Source organism: Chionomys nivalis, chromosome 5 (genome assembly GCF_950005125.1).
Source record: "Chionomys nivalis chromosome 5, mChiNiv1.1, whole genome shotgun sequence".
In the NCBI taxonomy this organism is placed as follows: domain Eukaryota; kingdom Metazoa; phylum Chordata; class Mammalia; order Rodentia; family Cricetidae; genus Chionomys; species Chionomys nivalis.
The window spans coordinates 44,285,625-44,300,985 of record NC_080090.1 but is presented as its reverse complement, the minus strand read 5'-3'; the positions used below and the strand labels follow the sequence as shown (position 1 = coordinate 44,300,985).

The following is a 15,361-nucleotide window of genomic DNA, read 5'->3' as shown; positions in this document are numbered from 1 at the left end:
AAGTTTGACTTTTGTTCTATGACATATCTCATGAGGACACTATAATAAGACGGCCAGTACCAAAATGACTTTTTAAGTAGCCAAAGGCAATTTTGAAATGTCTAAAGGCAAACAAGGGGGGGATCTAGTCATTCTCTTCCTCTCTCCCCCGCCCTCCCTCTTTTTCTTCCCTCCCTTTCTTCCCCTCCCTGGACTGTTAAATTCGGAGCCTACTGGTAAACAGTAGCTGCACTGCTCTCCTTCCTTCTGTTGAAAGAACATGGTGGTGGCTCTGCCTTCAGAAGCTGGCAATGTAGGTAAAATATGAAATGTTTGTTGTAAAATCATAGAAAAGATTCCCAGAATAGGTTATGAAAAGGCAAGTCACTCATTCCAGTCGTATTTCTCAAATTGTCAATCTTACTTTTGAATAATGGTGGAAGTCAAGACATCATTGAACTACTTAAGTCAAGACATCATTGAACTACTTGGCTGGAACAGAACATCAAAGTCAGGGCCTATTATACCCAGAGAAAGGAACTAGAGACCTGTAGAAATTATACCTGTTGCAAGGATTAATTCTCAAACTTGTTGGGGCTGAGAAATTAAAAATATCTATGAAAATTAGCATTTAAGACAGTACTTGGGAAACACACAGGCAGAATTCTGTGAATCTGAGGCCAGCCTGGTCTACATAGTAAGTTCCAGGCCAGCTGTGGCTATGTAGTAAGTCCTTACTGGGAAAAAAAAAAAAGAGAGAGAGAGAGAGAAAGAGAGAAACAGAGAGAGAGAAATAAAATGGGATGGGAGGTGGCTGCATTGAGAATTGAGAGCCCTGTGCTAAGAATTCCCTAGGGAAAGTCATGTCTAGGGAACCCAGCATCTGAGTTCTTGCCACTCCCTCGAGGCCTTTGAAAGGCATGCCTCAGTTACTGCAGAGTCTGACTTCCCCTTCCCCTTCCTGCTGGTCTCCTTGTTCCTCCCAAATTGTTTGACTCTCACTGGGTATAGGAGTATGCATATATACGTAAAATTTAGACTTTACATATGGAGGGGAAACAGGCACTATCTGTCTCTCCTCCTCACCACAACCCTCTCTTGTTCTCTTGTTCTCCTCCCTTTTAGTCTTTCTCTTTCCCCATAATTCCTTCTAATCTCATGTCACATATGCAGAATCTCACAGCACAGATTTCATGTGTGAGGACAAGCTGCAATGTTTGCCTTTCTGGGTCTAGTTTATTTCATGCAACACAAATCTCCAGTTTCATCCATTTTCCTGCAAATGACAGGATTTTCCTACTCTGCATAGCCATCCTCCACATAGTCCTCCTCCTCCATGTGGTCCTCCTTCACATGTGATCCTCCTCCTTCACACGTAGTCCTCCTCCTCCCCACATAGTCCTCCTCCTCCATGTGATCCTCCTTCACATGTGATCCTCCTCCTTCACACGTAGTCCTCCTCCCTCCATGTAGTCCTCCTCCTCCACGTGGTCCTCCTTCACATGTGATCCTCCTCCTTCACACGTAGTCCTCCTCCTCCCCACATAGTCCTCCTCCTCCATGTGGTCCTCCTTCACATGTGATCCTCCTCCCCCCACGTAGTCATCCTCCTCCACGTGGTCCTCCTCCTTCATGTAGTCCTCCATATGTGGTCCTCCTCCACACATAGTCCTCCTCCTCCACATAGTCCTTCTCCCTCCTCCTCCACACGTAGTCCTTCTTCATGTATTCCTACTCATTCTTCCCCTCTTTTTTGAGACAGGGTCTGCTTTTGAGTGTTGAAATTACAAGAAGTTTGGACTTCTGAGAAATGACAAAACCACACTGTAATGCCTTTTCACTCCACTCAGAACAAACACTAGCCGGGCGGTGGTGGCGCACGCCTTTAATCCCAGCACTTGGGAGGCAGAGGCAGGCGGATCTCTGTGAGTTCGAGACCAGCCTGGTCTACAAGAGCTAGTTCCAGGACAGGCTCCAAAACCACAGAGAAACCCTGTCTCGAAAAACCAAAAAAAAAAAAAAAAAAAAGAACAAACACTATTTAGAAAAAACATGCTATAGATGATCTGGGCAACAGAGAAACCCTGATATAAATGATCTCTCTCTCCAGTTCTTTTTTTATGTTTAATTTTTGTTTTCTTTTGTGTTTTTTAAATAAATTCTAGATATTACTCTTTAATCAGATGATAAGGAGCAACTACTTTTAACTGCAGTTTTGTGAAAGACTCATTTACTGCTAAGAAGAAGGAGATAGTAATTGACCAGCTGTCTCATTTTTCCAATAATAAAAGACACATGGTAGCCAGCCTGGCTTACTTTCTAAGAACTGGTACCTGATCTTATTGGCAGGAGATGGTATATATTATGTATTAGTTAATATATTTATATATATGATATTTATTAGATAATAAAGCATATATTAATAAGAAATACCATGGGGAACCCCAAATGCAGTTGAGACATGGCAGTGCTTACAAATTCTTCAGTTGTTCCCCCCACTTTTTCTTTTGTTCTTGTTTGGTTTTATAGACAAAGAAAAGAATCCTTACGGTGGTCCAACCCTGCTTGATCTGGTTGAGATTCTCTCTTTTGCCGTGGCAGTCCTGTTCCTCAGTTCTGTGTTCCCTCTGCTTGGCTTCACGTGTGCTGTCGGATAGTTTTGGTGCGTTGATGCATTCCATCCTCAGAACTAATGCCTCTCTCAATGCCGCCTCCTCCGCTTTCCTTAGATGCAATTATATATTTCAGCAGCTGGCTATTTCCTTTCTTTTCTTTCATGTGCTTCTGAAGAGGTGTGCTCTGTCTGTAGTTAATTCTCTGTAGCACCTGCTAACCCATCTGACACAGAAGGTGTTTAATAAATATTGGTAGAATGAGTTACATATGACAACAGATGCCAAAGGATTTATGTATGTTAAATACCTGACATGCAGTACATAATAGAAGCAGCTCTGTAATGGTGCTTCGCTCCCTTTGGTGTTTATCTGTTTATCTGGTCGAATGTCTACCCTGCATCGGGCATTAAATACAGAGCATGAGGGGCCAGCAGTGAGCCCCTTCATTCAGTAGAGCTGTGTATCCATTGATGAGGTTAACGTTATCTGTGGGTTGTTTCAAAATTCCTTAGAGTTTTCTGTTTGGCCCAAGTGCTTATCATAAAGGACTTTTTCTGATGTGGCCCCTTTGAAAACCTGAAATAACTCTTGGTCTTCACTCTGTTAGAAGCAACTGAAGGACGTTAGAATGATTGTAGTGTTTGTTTACTTATATTCTTAGCAAAAATATTGGCGTTCACTGTCCCATATGATCTCCTTAAGGTAGTCGCTAATGCCTCTTTGTATTAATTTGGGAAACAAATGAAAAGGAAATTAAAAAGAGACATGTCTGCTGAAACTACAGTGCACCTGGTCACCTGGCTGGAACACTGGGCAGGTCACCCTTCCAGCCTCAGTTTTCTTATCTATAAAGTCCATTATTAGAATGACAAGGCCTTCATCGAATCCTTTTACAGGGTTGAAAACAGCGGTGTCTCTCTCTGGTGATGGAGAGAAGGCGCTTTGTCTTGTAAGGGGCAGCATGCCTGAAGACATTGTTTGCACAGGAGGAACATGCCCGTGGAAGCCGTTGCTATGATACTGACTCCTGGCAGGTAGAAAGCAAGAATGCCAATAGCATCTCGAAATGCACACACGTGTGTAATGAAGCATCCGTCTCCAAGCCTAACAGTCCTCCTGCCTGGGAGTCTGCTGCTGAACCGAGAAACTGGCTCAGAGCCAACTGGTTATCCTGCCCCACGGTCATTGCCCATAAGCCAAGGGCAGATGTGTTGACTGGGTAAGACCTCAGAAGTTGCAGCTAAAACAAGTAACGGAACTGTCTGAGCAGAACTTAAGAGTCTACTGATGACTGGCTCCTGCTGTGTGTGTGTCTGTGTGCACGCGTGCGTGCGCATGCTTCCGTACTTGTAATACCCTGGAAAGACGTAAACCCTATGGCAGGAGAGCGGTGGGGAAACGCACGCTGAAGGACCATTTGTAGGTCTTACCTGACACAATCCTCTTTTGAAGGTTTTTATAACCAGAAACAAATTCCTAATCCAAGCTGGCCTTAGCAGCACATGTCTGGGTAGCTGAGACAGGAGGGGCATTGTCAGTTCCCTCTCAGTCTGTACTACATAGTGAGTCCCAGATCAGCCTGCTCCTTGTAGAGAGATGATGTCACAGTAACTACTGCTGCCGCTGAACAACCCTCTAACAGATCACCTCAAACCCAGCCAGAGTACTGTTCAAATCACTCTCTGTAGGGATTAAAGTCAGTCAGCAGGAAAGGTGCCAACACCATGCCAAGAAATCATAAGTTTTGACCATTGAAACTCCATATATTTCTCTATTTTTCCTTTTGAAATTTGAGATTTAGGAAGTAAAGGTATGTTGCTAAACATAGCAGATAATCAACTTTATTATGGCTCTCCCGCGGAGGGATGTGGGCGCTCTCATGGGTCCTACAGCTGTAGGCTGTGCTTACTCAAGGTCTCTGCTTGTATCATTCTGTACTCATCAAAAGGAAAACAACCGAACGAGAGCTTTCTGCTACCTGATTCTGCCTGACTCTTCTAATTGGAGCTTGGGAAGCTCCGTTTTCCATACTCTCTTGGCAAGTGGTTGTGAACCAGTGATTTGTGTTTGTTTCTTTTGAGATAGGGTCTCCTGTATTCCAAACGTAAACTTGCTAGGTTGCCACCAAGGATAACCTTGAAGTTCTGATCCTCCTGCCTTTACCTCCAGAGTTCTGGGATTGTAGGTGCAGGTCACTGTGACTGCTTTCTGAGGCAACATTTTTAAAATAAACATTTTCTTTTCTTTTTAAAGAATATTATTTGTCTTAGGTGAATGGATATTTTGTCTGCATGTATGTCTGTGCACCACATGTGTGTATGGTGCCCGGGGAGGCCAGAAGAAGGCATTGGATCCCCTGTAACTAGATTTACAGTTGTGAGCTGCCATGTGGGTTCTGGGAATCAAACCCAGGTCCTCGGGAGAAATAGCCAAGCCAGTTATCCAGTCCCTAAAACATTTCTCTATAGCTAACTGAAGGGGGAGGAGGGGAGGCGGGAGGCTCGAGTCAGCGCCAGCACATTAAAAAAAAACGTAGCAGTTACATACAGAAGTATAGAATGTAGGAGTGTTCATCTGGGCGATTTAGGGCATGCACACTCATGTCATCTCCCAGTCTGGCAAATAGAAATGACCACATGTAGCACAATTAATAAAAACCCAGAGACAGACATTGGAATTCAACCTGAAGACCAGAAAAGCAAAGCAGCCAGCCACTGGCTCTTACCTCTACCTCAGTCCAAAAATGGCAATCCTGCCTCCAGGAATCCTCAGAATGAGACTATCTTAGAGCTGTCTCCTCCCGTTTTATATCCTTCCCCCCCAGTGCTGTGATTAAAGGCATTCGCTGCCTGTTTTCTACGGCAAGCTGGTGTAGCTACTGGGATTAAAGGTGTGTGCCGCCACTGCCTTATTGGTAAGGTTGACCAGTCCAACTGTTTTATTCTCTGATCTTCAGGCAAGCTTTATTTATTAAAATACAAATGAAGTATCAGTACAGCCACAGTCAAGCCTACATCCACAGGTGCCTGTATCTGACTTCTATTAGTGTACATTAATTCTGCATTGTTTGAAGTTTGTGTAAGTGGCATCTTACAGTGTGTGCCCCTTTCTGTTTGTCTTCCTTAGGATGCTGTTTGAGATTCACAGTGTGTTTGGCCGCCAGTCATTGCTAGCCCTGGGCAGGACTGTACTGCACGCACAGACAACGAGTCTATTTTGTTAGCGGTGTCCACTGGGGTTGGTTTCTAGGTTGGGGCCCCTGAGAATTCTGCAGCTTGTGTGATCTAGAATGTGTCTTCTGGTACGTGTAAGGAGGTATTTTTCTTTGTTTACATGTAAGAGTGAAGCTTCTGGTTTACAGGATGTGTGCATGTTCTAAACGTATAAACTAAGCATGTTCTGATAGCAGATAAAATACACAATAGCACTGGTTCCGCAAGTCTTTTCTCTAAGAGATATTTCAGGATGTTAGTAGATACTTCTGGAGTGAGCGTCACTGTGAAGTTTGTGCAGCTAGTACTGAACACTGTGTTCAAGAAGAATTTGTACCCTGCAGGATTCCTAAGAAACTTAAAACACAACCAGGCTTTCTGGATCCTTACCCATGAGAACTATGGAACAGTGTGCAGGTTTCTGCAACAAAAATTTTAAAATGCACAGGGATACATCTTGGCTATCTAGTGAACTGAAACATCATTTGCACAATGCTGGAAAGGAAGAAGCAAAAATGTACGGAATAAAGTAGTTTATAAGCCAGTCATCTCTGGGTGACTAAACACGTTGAAAATATTTTATGCTGCTTTAAATAGCTTCTGTACATTGGAAGCCATCTGAAATGTGCATATATGTGCTGTCCCATCATTCGACTGCCATCGCTGCAGCATTTGAAAGCAACTTCTGAAACCTGTATCTTTAGAATAAGGACATAGGGTTTGCATGATGATCACCTGTTATAGAACATTGGACCTTGATCCTCAGGCTCTCTTTCACGTTTTGGACTTCAGAAGGCAATTATTATATCTTATTATAAGGCAAAGCAAAGTAGATACATGTTGGTTTCAAAGATGATCAGTCAGTGATACAAACTGTACCTCCTGGTCTCCAGAGTTTAACAGTAAGCAACACAGGGGCTTTGCAGAGGGCCAGTGGTGAAGATTGAGGATGATTTCCTGGGGTTCCAAGTTCCCAGCATGCTGGCATATTTTCTCTATTGCTAAGTATGCTGGCCAACCAGGCTTTGTGGCAGAAGGGTGTGACTTGGCGCGGGAGAGACTCGGGTTTGAATTTTCATACCCATTACTTAAACAGTTCTGGACCTCCTACCTCTCATTTCTTGACTACAGTAACACTGATTATACCATCTGTATCTTTGGCTGATCTGTATGAAAGAACCTGGCCCATACTGCACCATCTGGGGGCTGAGGAGCACCTCACAAAAGTGAAGGGTGAGCACTATGTTGTTGCCATGCCAGGGTCTCCCCTTTCTGTGCTCTAGTCTCTCTCCTGGTGCTGGGATCTTTCTTTTTCTTTCATTGCTCACAAAATCCTATTTCTCATTCCCAAAGAGAAACCAATGCTGCCCCCAACCCCACCATGGCTGGCCTGTCTGGAATCTGCTATGTTGACCAGGCTGGCCTCCAACTTGCAGTGATCTTCTTCTCTGCCTACTGAGTGCTGGGATTGCAGGTGTGTACCACCATGCCTGGCCCATTAAATGGATTCTTGGTAGCGTGTTAATCAACAGTTTAAGGAATTGTTACCCTTTATAATATTCAACAAAGAATGCTCCCCAAATACCAAAGACTTAAGATGCTGAAGAGCAAATGTCAAATGGTTGAGTATGAACACAGGCATGGGCATGAAGGAAACCAATGCTTCATTGTGCAGCTTGACCAGACACTTACTGAACACTGATAATGTGCCAGACGCCTGGTTGGTGATGCAGCAACATCGAGTGGGGGGATTTACTAGGTAGGCTGGCTTTGTTTTTCTGTTTGCCCCAAACACTTAAAACAGGAATGTGTTCCTTAGAGAACCACTCTTCTTTAGACTTCTGCATCATCTTGCTTTCTGACAAGCTTCTCAAAGCAAAGAGGAAAGCTGCTAGACAGGATAATACTCATATGAAATATCAGGGCTAATCTAACAGGGCTTTGAAAAGAAGGAAGAGCTTGCTTTTGTTGTTGCTGATTGATGCCCCGGAAGATGGTGTGCGTCGGTGCTTTGATAATCAATTAACACCACCAATGACTTTCAAGTTCTCCTCCCTGGTTTATTTAAGAAGTCCTCTGACTTAGAGGCTTTCCACCTGAACATTTTCTAGTATAGGTGTTTCTAACCCATCCTGATCTTCACCATCGTAACATATTGCAGAATAAAAGCAACATTGCAGCTCCAGCTATGGAATTTCTTACTCCAGAAATGGGACCAGACAAGCGGGAAGGTCGTGGCTACCTTGTTTTCTTCAGATATAACTCTTAGAGTACCTGGGAGGGGCCGATGTTGTAGAACTTCAAATATAGCCGAACAGCAAGCATGCCAGTGGTGGGCATCAGTCTGTGAAGGGCGGGCTGATGATGGTACCTCGGTGTTCTCAACGGGTCTTTTCAGGACAAAGTGTTTGTTCTGAGAAAGTCCAGTCTATTAGACTCCATTGCAAAGAACAGAACAGCTTTAAGTCAGGCATGGGCTAATTGCATTTTCTACATTATTTAATTCAGGAGATCAGTTAAGAGCCCTTAATCATTATTGATTTATATCAAGGAAAATTAAATGAAGATGTTCCTTCTGTCTATACAAGTAATTAGAACCTTTCCAGGGGATCAGAACAGTTTACTGGACTCAAACCAATAAAGCCAAATTCCTTCAAAACAAAAATAAACATCTGGTATTCATTACAGGTAGGAACCTAAAGACATTTAGATTTTCTGTTTTTCTTTTTTTACTTTCTAGTGGTGATGATACTCAGAAATATGGTCATCACTGATGTCTTCAGTTGTCCACAACACACACACACACACACACACACATACACACACGGAGAAGTTAAATAGTCTGACAACCAGCTAATCTACAATAGTTCCTTATGGACAGACTACAAAAATAAAAGGCTACATTTAGAGAACCTTTCTTCCCTCTCTGCATCCCGCTTCTGAAGAAAACGGAAGTCTACCAAACTAGTTACATTTAAAGGTTGCATTGTAACCGCATTCCAGACATTTTAACTTTTCTTCTTGTACCAACTCCAGCAACTTTGTACATATTCAGTATCCAACAATTCCAACAATTAACACAATGGGAGTTTGGGGAAGCTGTAGCAGCTCTAAACACTTGTTGCCTGAAACATCAGGACTTGCATCGAATCTTAACACTGGAGCAATACATGGTTTCAGTAGAACTCTGTCCTATAGGCCGTTATAGTTTTCAAAAACTATTTTCTATATTTTATGGATTGATTAAATTAACAACTGTGTATAAAGTTTAGTGATAGGTGTGGCTTTATGGGTTAGATCAGCAAATAAGCAAGTACAAAATTGCCTTTGGATCTAAAATCATTGGGTCAAAATTATAAAACCCAGTCAAAAATATATATAATAAAATTATTTGAACTCAATGGGGGAACTATCTTTATTGCTTAATTTTCAATGTCCCAAGTACTTAACAGAGCAGGCACTCAATAGGCTGAGCATAGCAGAGCATGCCTAGAAGTCTAGCACTCCTGAGACGGAGGCAGGAGGATCCTAAGTGTAAGGTCAGCTTATATAGCGAGACACTGTATCAAAACAAAAGCCACATAAACCCAAATAACATTTAAAGTTGCAAATCCATGGTTGCTGAGAAAGGTCATTCAATAAAGCTCTTTATTTTTACAGTTATGAACACAACTTTGACTTCTAAAGTTTATCACTATGACACATGGGTTGCTATTGAATTTAAGTTGTCTCTAAATGCAGTGTGTGTACATATGCAAGAACAACATAGTAGTGAAACAAAAGGACAAATCAATCAGGTGTGGTAGCACAGGCCTGTAACCGCACTTAATGTGGTGCTCTGACGTAGGAGAATGGAAAGTTCAAGATCAGCCTCAGCCACTTAGGAAGACTGTCTCAAAGTAAAAAGTAAAAACAATGAAACAAAAGAAAAAAGACTAGGACTATAGCTCCGGGCAGGTGCATTTAACTCAGCACATACGAAGCACCACCATCATCGTCATCCTTAAACAGGCTGTTACTGGCTTGGAAGCCTCCACACTCCTATCCCTATCCATACATTACTTGACATTACTTGGTGTTAATTCTTCAAGGAAACTCTGTGGTCGAGTTGGGAGTAACCAATTTTATTATAAATACAAGTCTGTTAGACACATAGTCTTTTAGCTTTGGGGTTCAGCCATTTGTTCCAAATCTCTGCTTTAAAATGCTCATGTCCTCATTTAACTTTGTGTATTAACTAACATAATTCTTTTAAGTCAGCACTTTCATTTTTAAAAATTTTTATGTATATGACTGTTTATGTGCATGTATATCTGTGTACCACTTGGATGTCTGGTACCCAAGAAGGCCAGAAGAGGGCATTGGCTCTTACAAATTGTCTTGAACTATAATGTGGGTACTGGGAACTGACTCAGGATCCTCTGCAGGAGGAACAAATGCTCTTAACCTCTGAGCCATCTCTCCAGCCTCTACATTAGTGTTTTTAAAGAATCAACTAACATTAGAGAAGTTTATTTACTATTAGAAGGCTAATGTGCCTCAGGTCATGGAAACTGGAAGATGGACATAAACTTTACTAATTAACTATTTGGAGTTTGAGTTTAAAATCTGATGTGTTTTGAAAAGGAGACAGCAGCTGGGTATGGTGATAATACATGTAATCCCAGCTTTTGAGAGGCTTGGACAAAAGGATCAAGCATTCAAGGTCAACCTAAGTTACACAGAGACTTTCTTCCAAAATCAGAGAAAGAGACTATATATATAGCTTGGCTTCTATATAACGCATACATAAATTTATTTTTAAATACCCAACCTTTAAAATCACTGCTGTCAAAGATCAGTCATTTGGGTACTTAGGGATGTAAAGTCACAGTCCATAAGAGTAAAAATCCACAGCAAAGAAGGCCCCAAGCTGACCTTGGGAGAGTTCACTAACACAGCCACGGTGCTTCATTGTCAGGTTCAGAGCCCAGCTTAGACTTTGGCCAGCAATTTATAAGCTGGACCGCCAAATTCAAGGTAAAGAAAGGCTTTATTTAGTGTTCTGACCCGCACTCCCCAAATAAACCGAAATTCCAGTCTCGAGAGAGCTAATTAACTACATTTAAATTATTCCCGTGTTTCAGAGTTCACCTCATTTGGTTTGAGAATGTGTCTGAGAGGTGCGACCCCAGACATTTTTGTTCTCCCAGAGAGACTCACAGAAACACCGGCACACAAAGCTGTAAATCCTCCGCGTCTCTTGCTAGTCATTCTTGGAAGACTGACCTCTGAGGCTGTCTTCACTTTAAACCCATTGCCATGCCTGGCACAGCACGGGAGGAATACCCAAGGACAACTTGTTGAATGCAATTCCATCTACAGACTGGGTGAAGTCAAGCGCTCCATCATCTGCCAAAGGCTTTGGTGCAGCTCATTTTGTTCTTAGAAAGCTTCCACACCAATCAATCTATTCCCCAGGGTGTATCTGAAAATGCCTCTGAAGTTCTAAAAGATATGCGGTGATGTGATGGTGCAGTTCTTGACAGATGAAAGTGACAGACAGGGACCTGTTTGCATTGTTCACTGAAAGGTCGGTAGTAGGAAAGGGAACCCTGACCTGTTCGCGTTCCTTCCCTGGACCGGGCACCCTTATCTCTCAAGTTCTCTAAATGCCGGCTCTGAGGACAGACTGTCGTGTTTGTGGACGGGCAGATGAAGGACAGGGGGGAGTGCCTGGTGGGTGATGCTTTGCACAACAGCAATCTGGGACCTGGGGGCCTGGTCCGGCTGCAAGGAGCGTTGCCTGTCCCATCTGCAGCTTGCAAGCTTACGGGGGGGGGGGGAGTGCAGTCCCTGGGGACGCCTAAGGCTTCCTGCCTCCCTGCCCCCACCCTCGGCGGCTTCCCGGCAGGTCTGCAGGACACAGCCCGGAGGGTTCCCCAGCCCTCGGCGCAGGACTCCCGGCTCCGGTGGCCGCCGGGAATGACCCTTGACAGCCGCCCGCTCTCCCTTCAGACGGAAACCCCATTCGCTCTTTCTCTTTTTCACACACACACACTCTCTCACACGCAAACAAAAAAACCCAAGTCTGCCTAGCAGTTGCTACCCGCAATGACGTTTTCCCATCGGGTCCCGCCCCTCTGGGGGCCTGGGATTTTTGGATTGGCTGACGGGCTGCAGTTCCAAGGCCGTGATTGGACGGCCTCCGGCTGACTGACAGCCGGGGCCGCCGCGCCCTCCCCCTCCCGGAGCGCGCCTGTGTGTGCGGTGTTATGCCGGACTAGAGGGAGGCGACTCCGGCGGCTCTGTTTATTGTCCCTCTCGGCCTGCGCTCCCGAGGACCAGGGTCGGGCGCCGCTTGTACGGCCTTCGAGGCGGTGGCGGCCTCCGAGGCGGTGGCGGCGGCGAGCGCAGCGAGGACTCCGTGGCCTCGGTTGGCGTGAGGAGAAGCTGCGCCTCCGTCGCGTCCGGGGGCTCCTCGCGCTCGCGCCTCCCGGGCGACCCGCGCCGGCCGCTGCAGACCCTCGCCACCTCCTCCTCGGTCGCCATCCCCTCCGCCTGGACTCCGGGAGGCCGCGCCGCCCCGCCAGTCCCTCCTCGCCCTCGGCCGGCTGAGCTCTAGGCCCGGGCGCCGCGCTCGAGTTTGAGGGCGGCGGACGGCGCGGCCTCCTCGGCGGCTCCGGCCCGCCATGGGGCGCGGCTAGGAGCGCAGAGCGCGGCGCTCAGCGGTCGGTGCGAGCGGCGGGCCCGGGCGGCCCCGGAGCGCGAGCAGCAGCCCCTGGCCTGCGCGGGAGGTGCTGCCATGGCCAAGACCGGCCTCGCGGGTGCTGATGGGGCGCTGACCTGGGTGGTGAGTGCAGCGGGCGCGGGCGGGCGCATTGTTCGTGGGCCGAAGGAGCTGCGGGGCGGGGGTTGAGAGCGCGGCGGGCGCCCTGGCGGGCCCTGCCTGCCTTTTTCTCTCTGCTTCTGGTCTCCACCGGGGGGGCGGGGGGGCAGGCTGCTGGAGAAGGCTCGCCTGAAACTTCAGGGTGCACACCGAGACGTGGGGGACCCCCCGATCGCGCGGGCCTCCATATAAGCACAGCACCAGAAAATAGTGCAGAACCTGGGCCCTGTGCGAGTGCCAAATGCTACCGCTTCCGGAGGCCTGTCCCGGAGGGACGTGAACTTGAATGGTCACCGCGGTGCGCGCCTCCCCGAGAACAGCCTCATTCCACAGCCGAGAGGGTATTTGGGATGACTTTGACAGCAGGTTAGAGACCGCAGCTGGTCCATCTGCCTGTGGGGATTACTAAAAGAAGAGCTTTACTTACGTCAGCTTTGCGAGTACAACGTGTGGGGGCCGAGGGATGTCCCCAAGAGGCGAAGGGGTGCTGGAGCCTGAACTTGGAGGATTGCGGGAGGAGCTCGGTTCCCGGTGGGAAGGGGGAGCAGCAAGTGCCTCAGTTAGAGCAGGGTTCCCACTACAGATCGATAACTCCAGCCTTTCACTTACTCAGCACTGAGTTCAGACCAGGGTCATGTCCCAAACAAGACGCCGCGCTTAGCCCAATGGAGGGGTGGGGAGGGAAGCCGGGACAGAAAACTGACAGATTTTAGAGACTTTAACACACTCCTTCCCGAAGATCCCAGTTGCCCGCCTTTTGAATACACCAAGGAACTTTCGTATTGGTTGGCATTTTTGTTCCTTGTTTTCTTTGTTTGGTTGAGGTTTAGATGAGCCTTGAGTAGCCGTCTTGCCTGTTGTTGAGTGTTGCCTGTAAAAAGGGTGTTCTAATGGGCAGCCGGACCACTTAACCATTTGCATTACTGTGGCCAAGGTTTTTTTGCAGATTAATTTATCTACAAATCTCTGGAAATATGTGCATTACTACTAGATAAGGAGGCATGAGAGTGTGACTGGAAAAGGAAAGTTAATAACTTAGTGGGTATGTGTTCATAGGAAGAAAGATTGAAGTGACTCCCCCTTGCCTCTGTTACTAAAACCAAACACATGAACACAAAGCGTGATCATGTGCTAATGTCCCCGGTAATTGTGGAAGCACTGAGATCTGAGTGGGCTTGTCTGTGATTTGGTTCCACAGTGACAAGTGTTTTTATTTTATTTAATTTTATGTGTGTAGGTGTTTTGCCTGATGTATGTCTGTGCACCACTTGCATGCCTGGTGCCTAGAGAGGCCAGAAGAGGGCATCAATATTCAGGGACTGCAGCTACAGATGGTTGTAAGCCACCCTGGACCTCTGGAACCTAGGTCCTCTGGAAGAGCAGCCAATGTTAAATTCTGTCACTATGGCAAACATTTTGTGCCACAGTTGGGTTGTTTGTTTTTATTGCTTATGGTAGCAATATTTTAATTTGTCTGTTATTAGCTTTATAATAATGGTACACTTTTTCCTTGATGCTTAATGGAAAAACTTTAATTTTTGTAAGAAGTAGAACAAACCTTGTGTAGTTTCATTCAAAATTAGAAAAATTTATTTGAAATTTAAATAGACTTATTGGTTAAATTTACTATAAAATAGATTATGGGATTGCAGTAAAATAAAAATTTGGTCTTATAAAGTATATTTTTGTTGGATTAGTTGAAAAGACAATCACATTAGAAGTCCTCTTTCAGGTTTGGTGCTTGCTTTATGTTTGTAACGTGAGCATCTTTATGTCTGTAATAAACCTTGTAGGCTGCTTTAATTTCTTGTGTGTGTATAAGAGAGAGGAGAATATATATGCCCACCCACCTACCTAGAAGGGCTTTGAACTTGTGATCCTCTTTCCTGAGCTTCCTGCCTGCTGAGATCACACATGTGAATGTCCTTCAGGGCCTGGCTGGTTTTCTTCACTGGGGGAGGATGCAGTGAGTTGATAAGGGCTTTGATAGAGGTTCAGAGCCTGTCTGCAATACATATTGTAGGTGAGACTTTTTCAGGGAACTTAATATTTCTATCCCCATTTCCTTAAGCAGTGCATTGAGAATTCAGAGTTTGAATATAGCACAGTGATGAATTAATGTTTGTTACTGGCACAGTTTAAGAAAGTCACACTCAGGAATAATAGTTTACTGTCGACTTTACATGAGATGTTTTAGCTAGGTGAAAAATTAAATTTTCATTATAGGAGTTTGGAGGCTTATTGCAGTGGCATGTGCTCACCTTAGTGAAGCTAGTCTTATGTTGCCCCCTGTTTGTGGATCATACAAAAATGGATTTAATCCACAATATTCTGCTGAGCAAGGAGTTGCTGTGTAGCCTTAGGTCAGTGTGTCTTGATGTGAACTGTCTTGTGATGAAAGATTGCCTTTCAGAGTCAGAAACAACACAACAGAGTGGCTTTTAACACTCATTAATTTCTACTTATAATAGTTCATTTGATTTGATTTTGGTTTACAGTTAGCTGAAATTTTAATAATTTAAAAAATTTTATAACTATTTGAAGTTAAAATTGACAGATCGTGAAAGTTTTTTTTTTAATTTTATTTTTTAATCTAAAGCAATCAGTCAAGTTTCTTGAACTTTTAGTTGCAAAACTTGATTAATAGAGCATGCTAGTCTTTCATTCTGATAATCTTTATATCAGGT

The 15,361-nt window shown here is 44.9% G+C and overlaps 1 protein-coding gene across 1 annotated transcript in view; it reads left to right on the top strand.

Moving 5' to 3' along the window:
- The first annotated feature begins 12,041 nt into the window (after positions 1-12,041).
- The window catches only part of Top2b (DNA topoisomerase II beta), a 66,351-nt gene continuing 63,031 nt past the window's right edge, over positions 12,042-15,361 (top strand). The window contains exon 1 of the mRNA XM_057770018.1: positions 12,042-12,638. Coding sequence (XP_057626001.1) covers positions 12,591-12,638 — 48 coding nt within the window. The 5' untranslated portion in view covers positions 12,042-12,590. The remainder of the gene's footprint in view (positions 12,639-15,361) is intronic.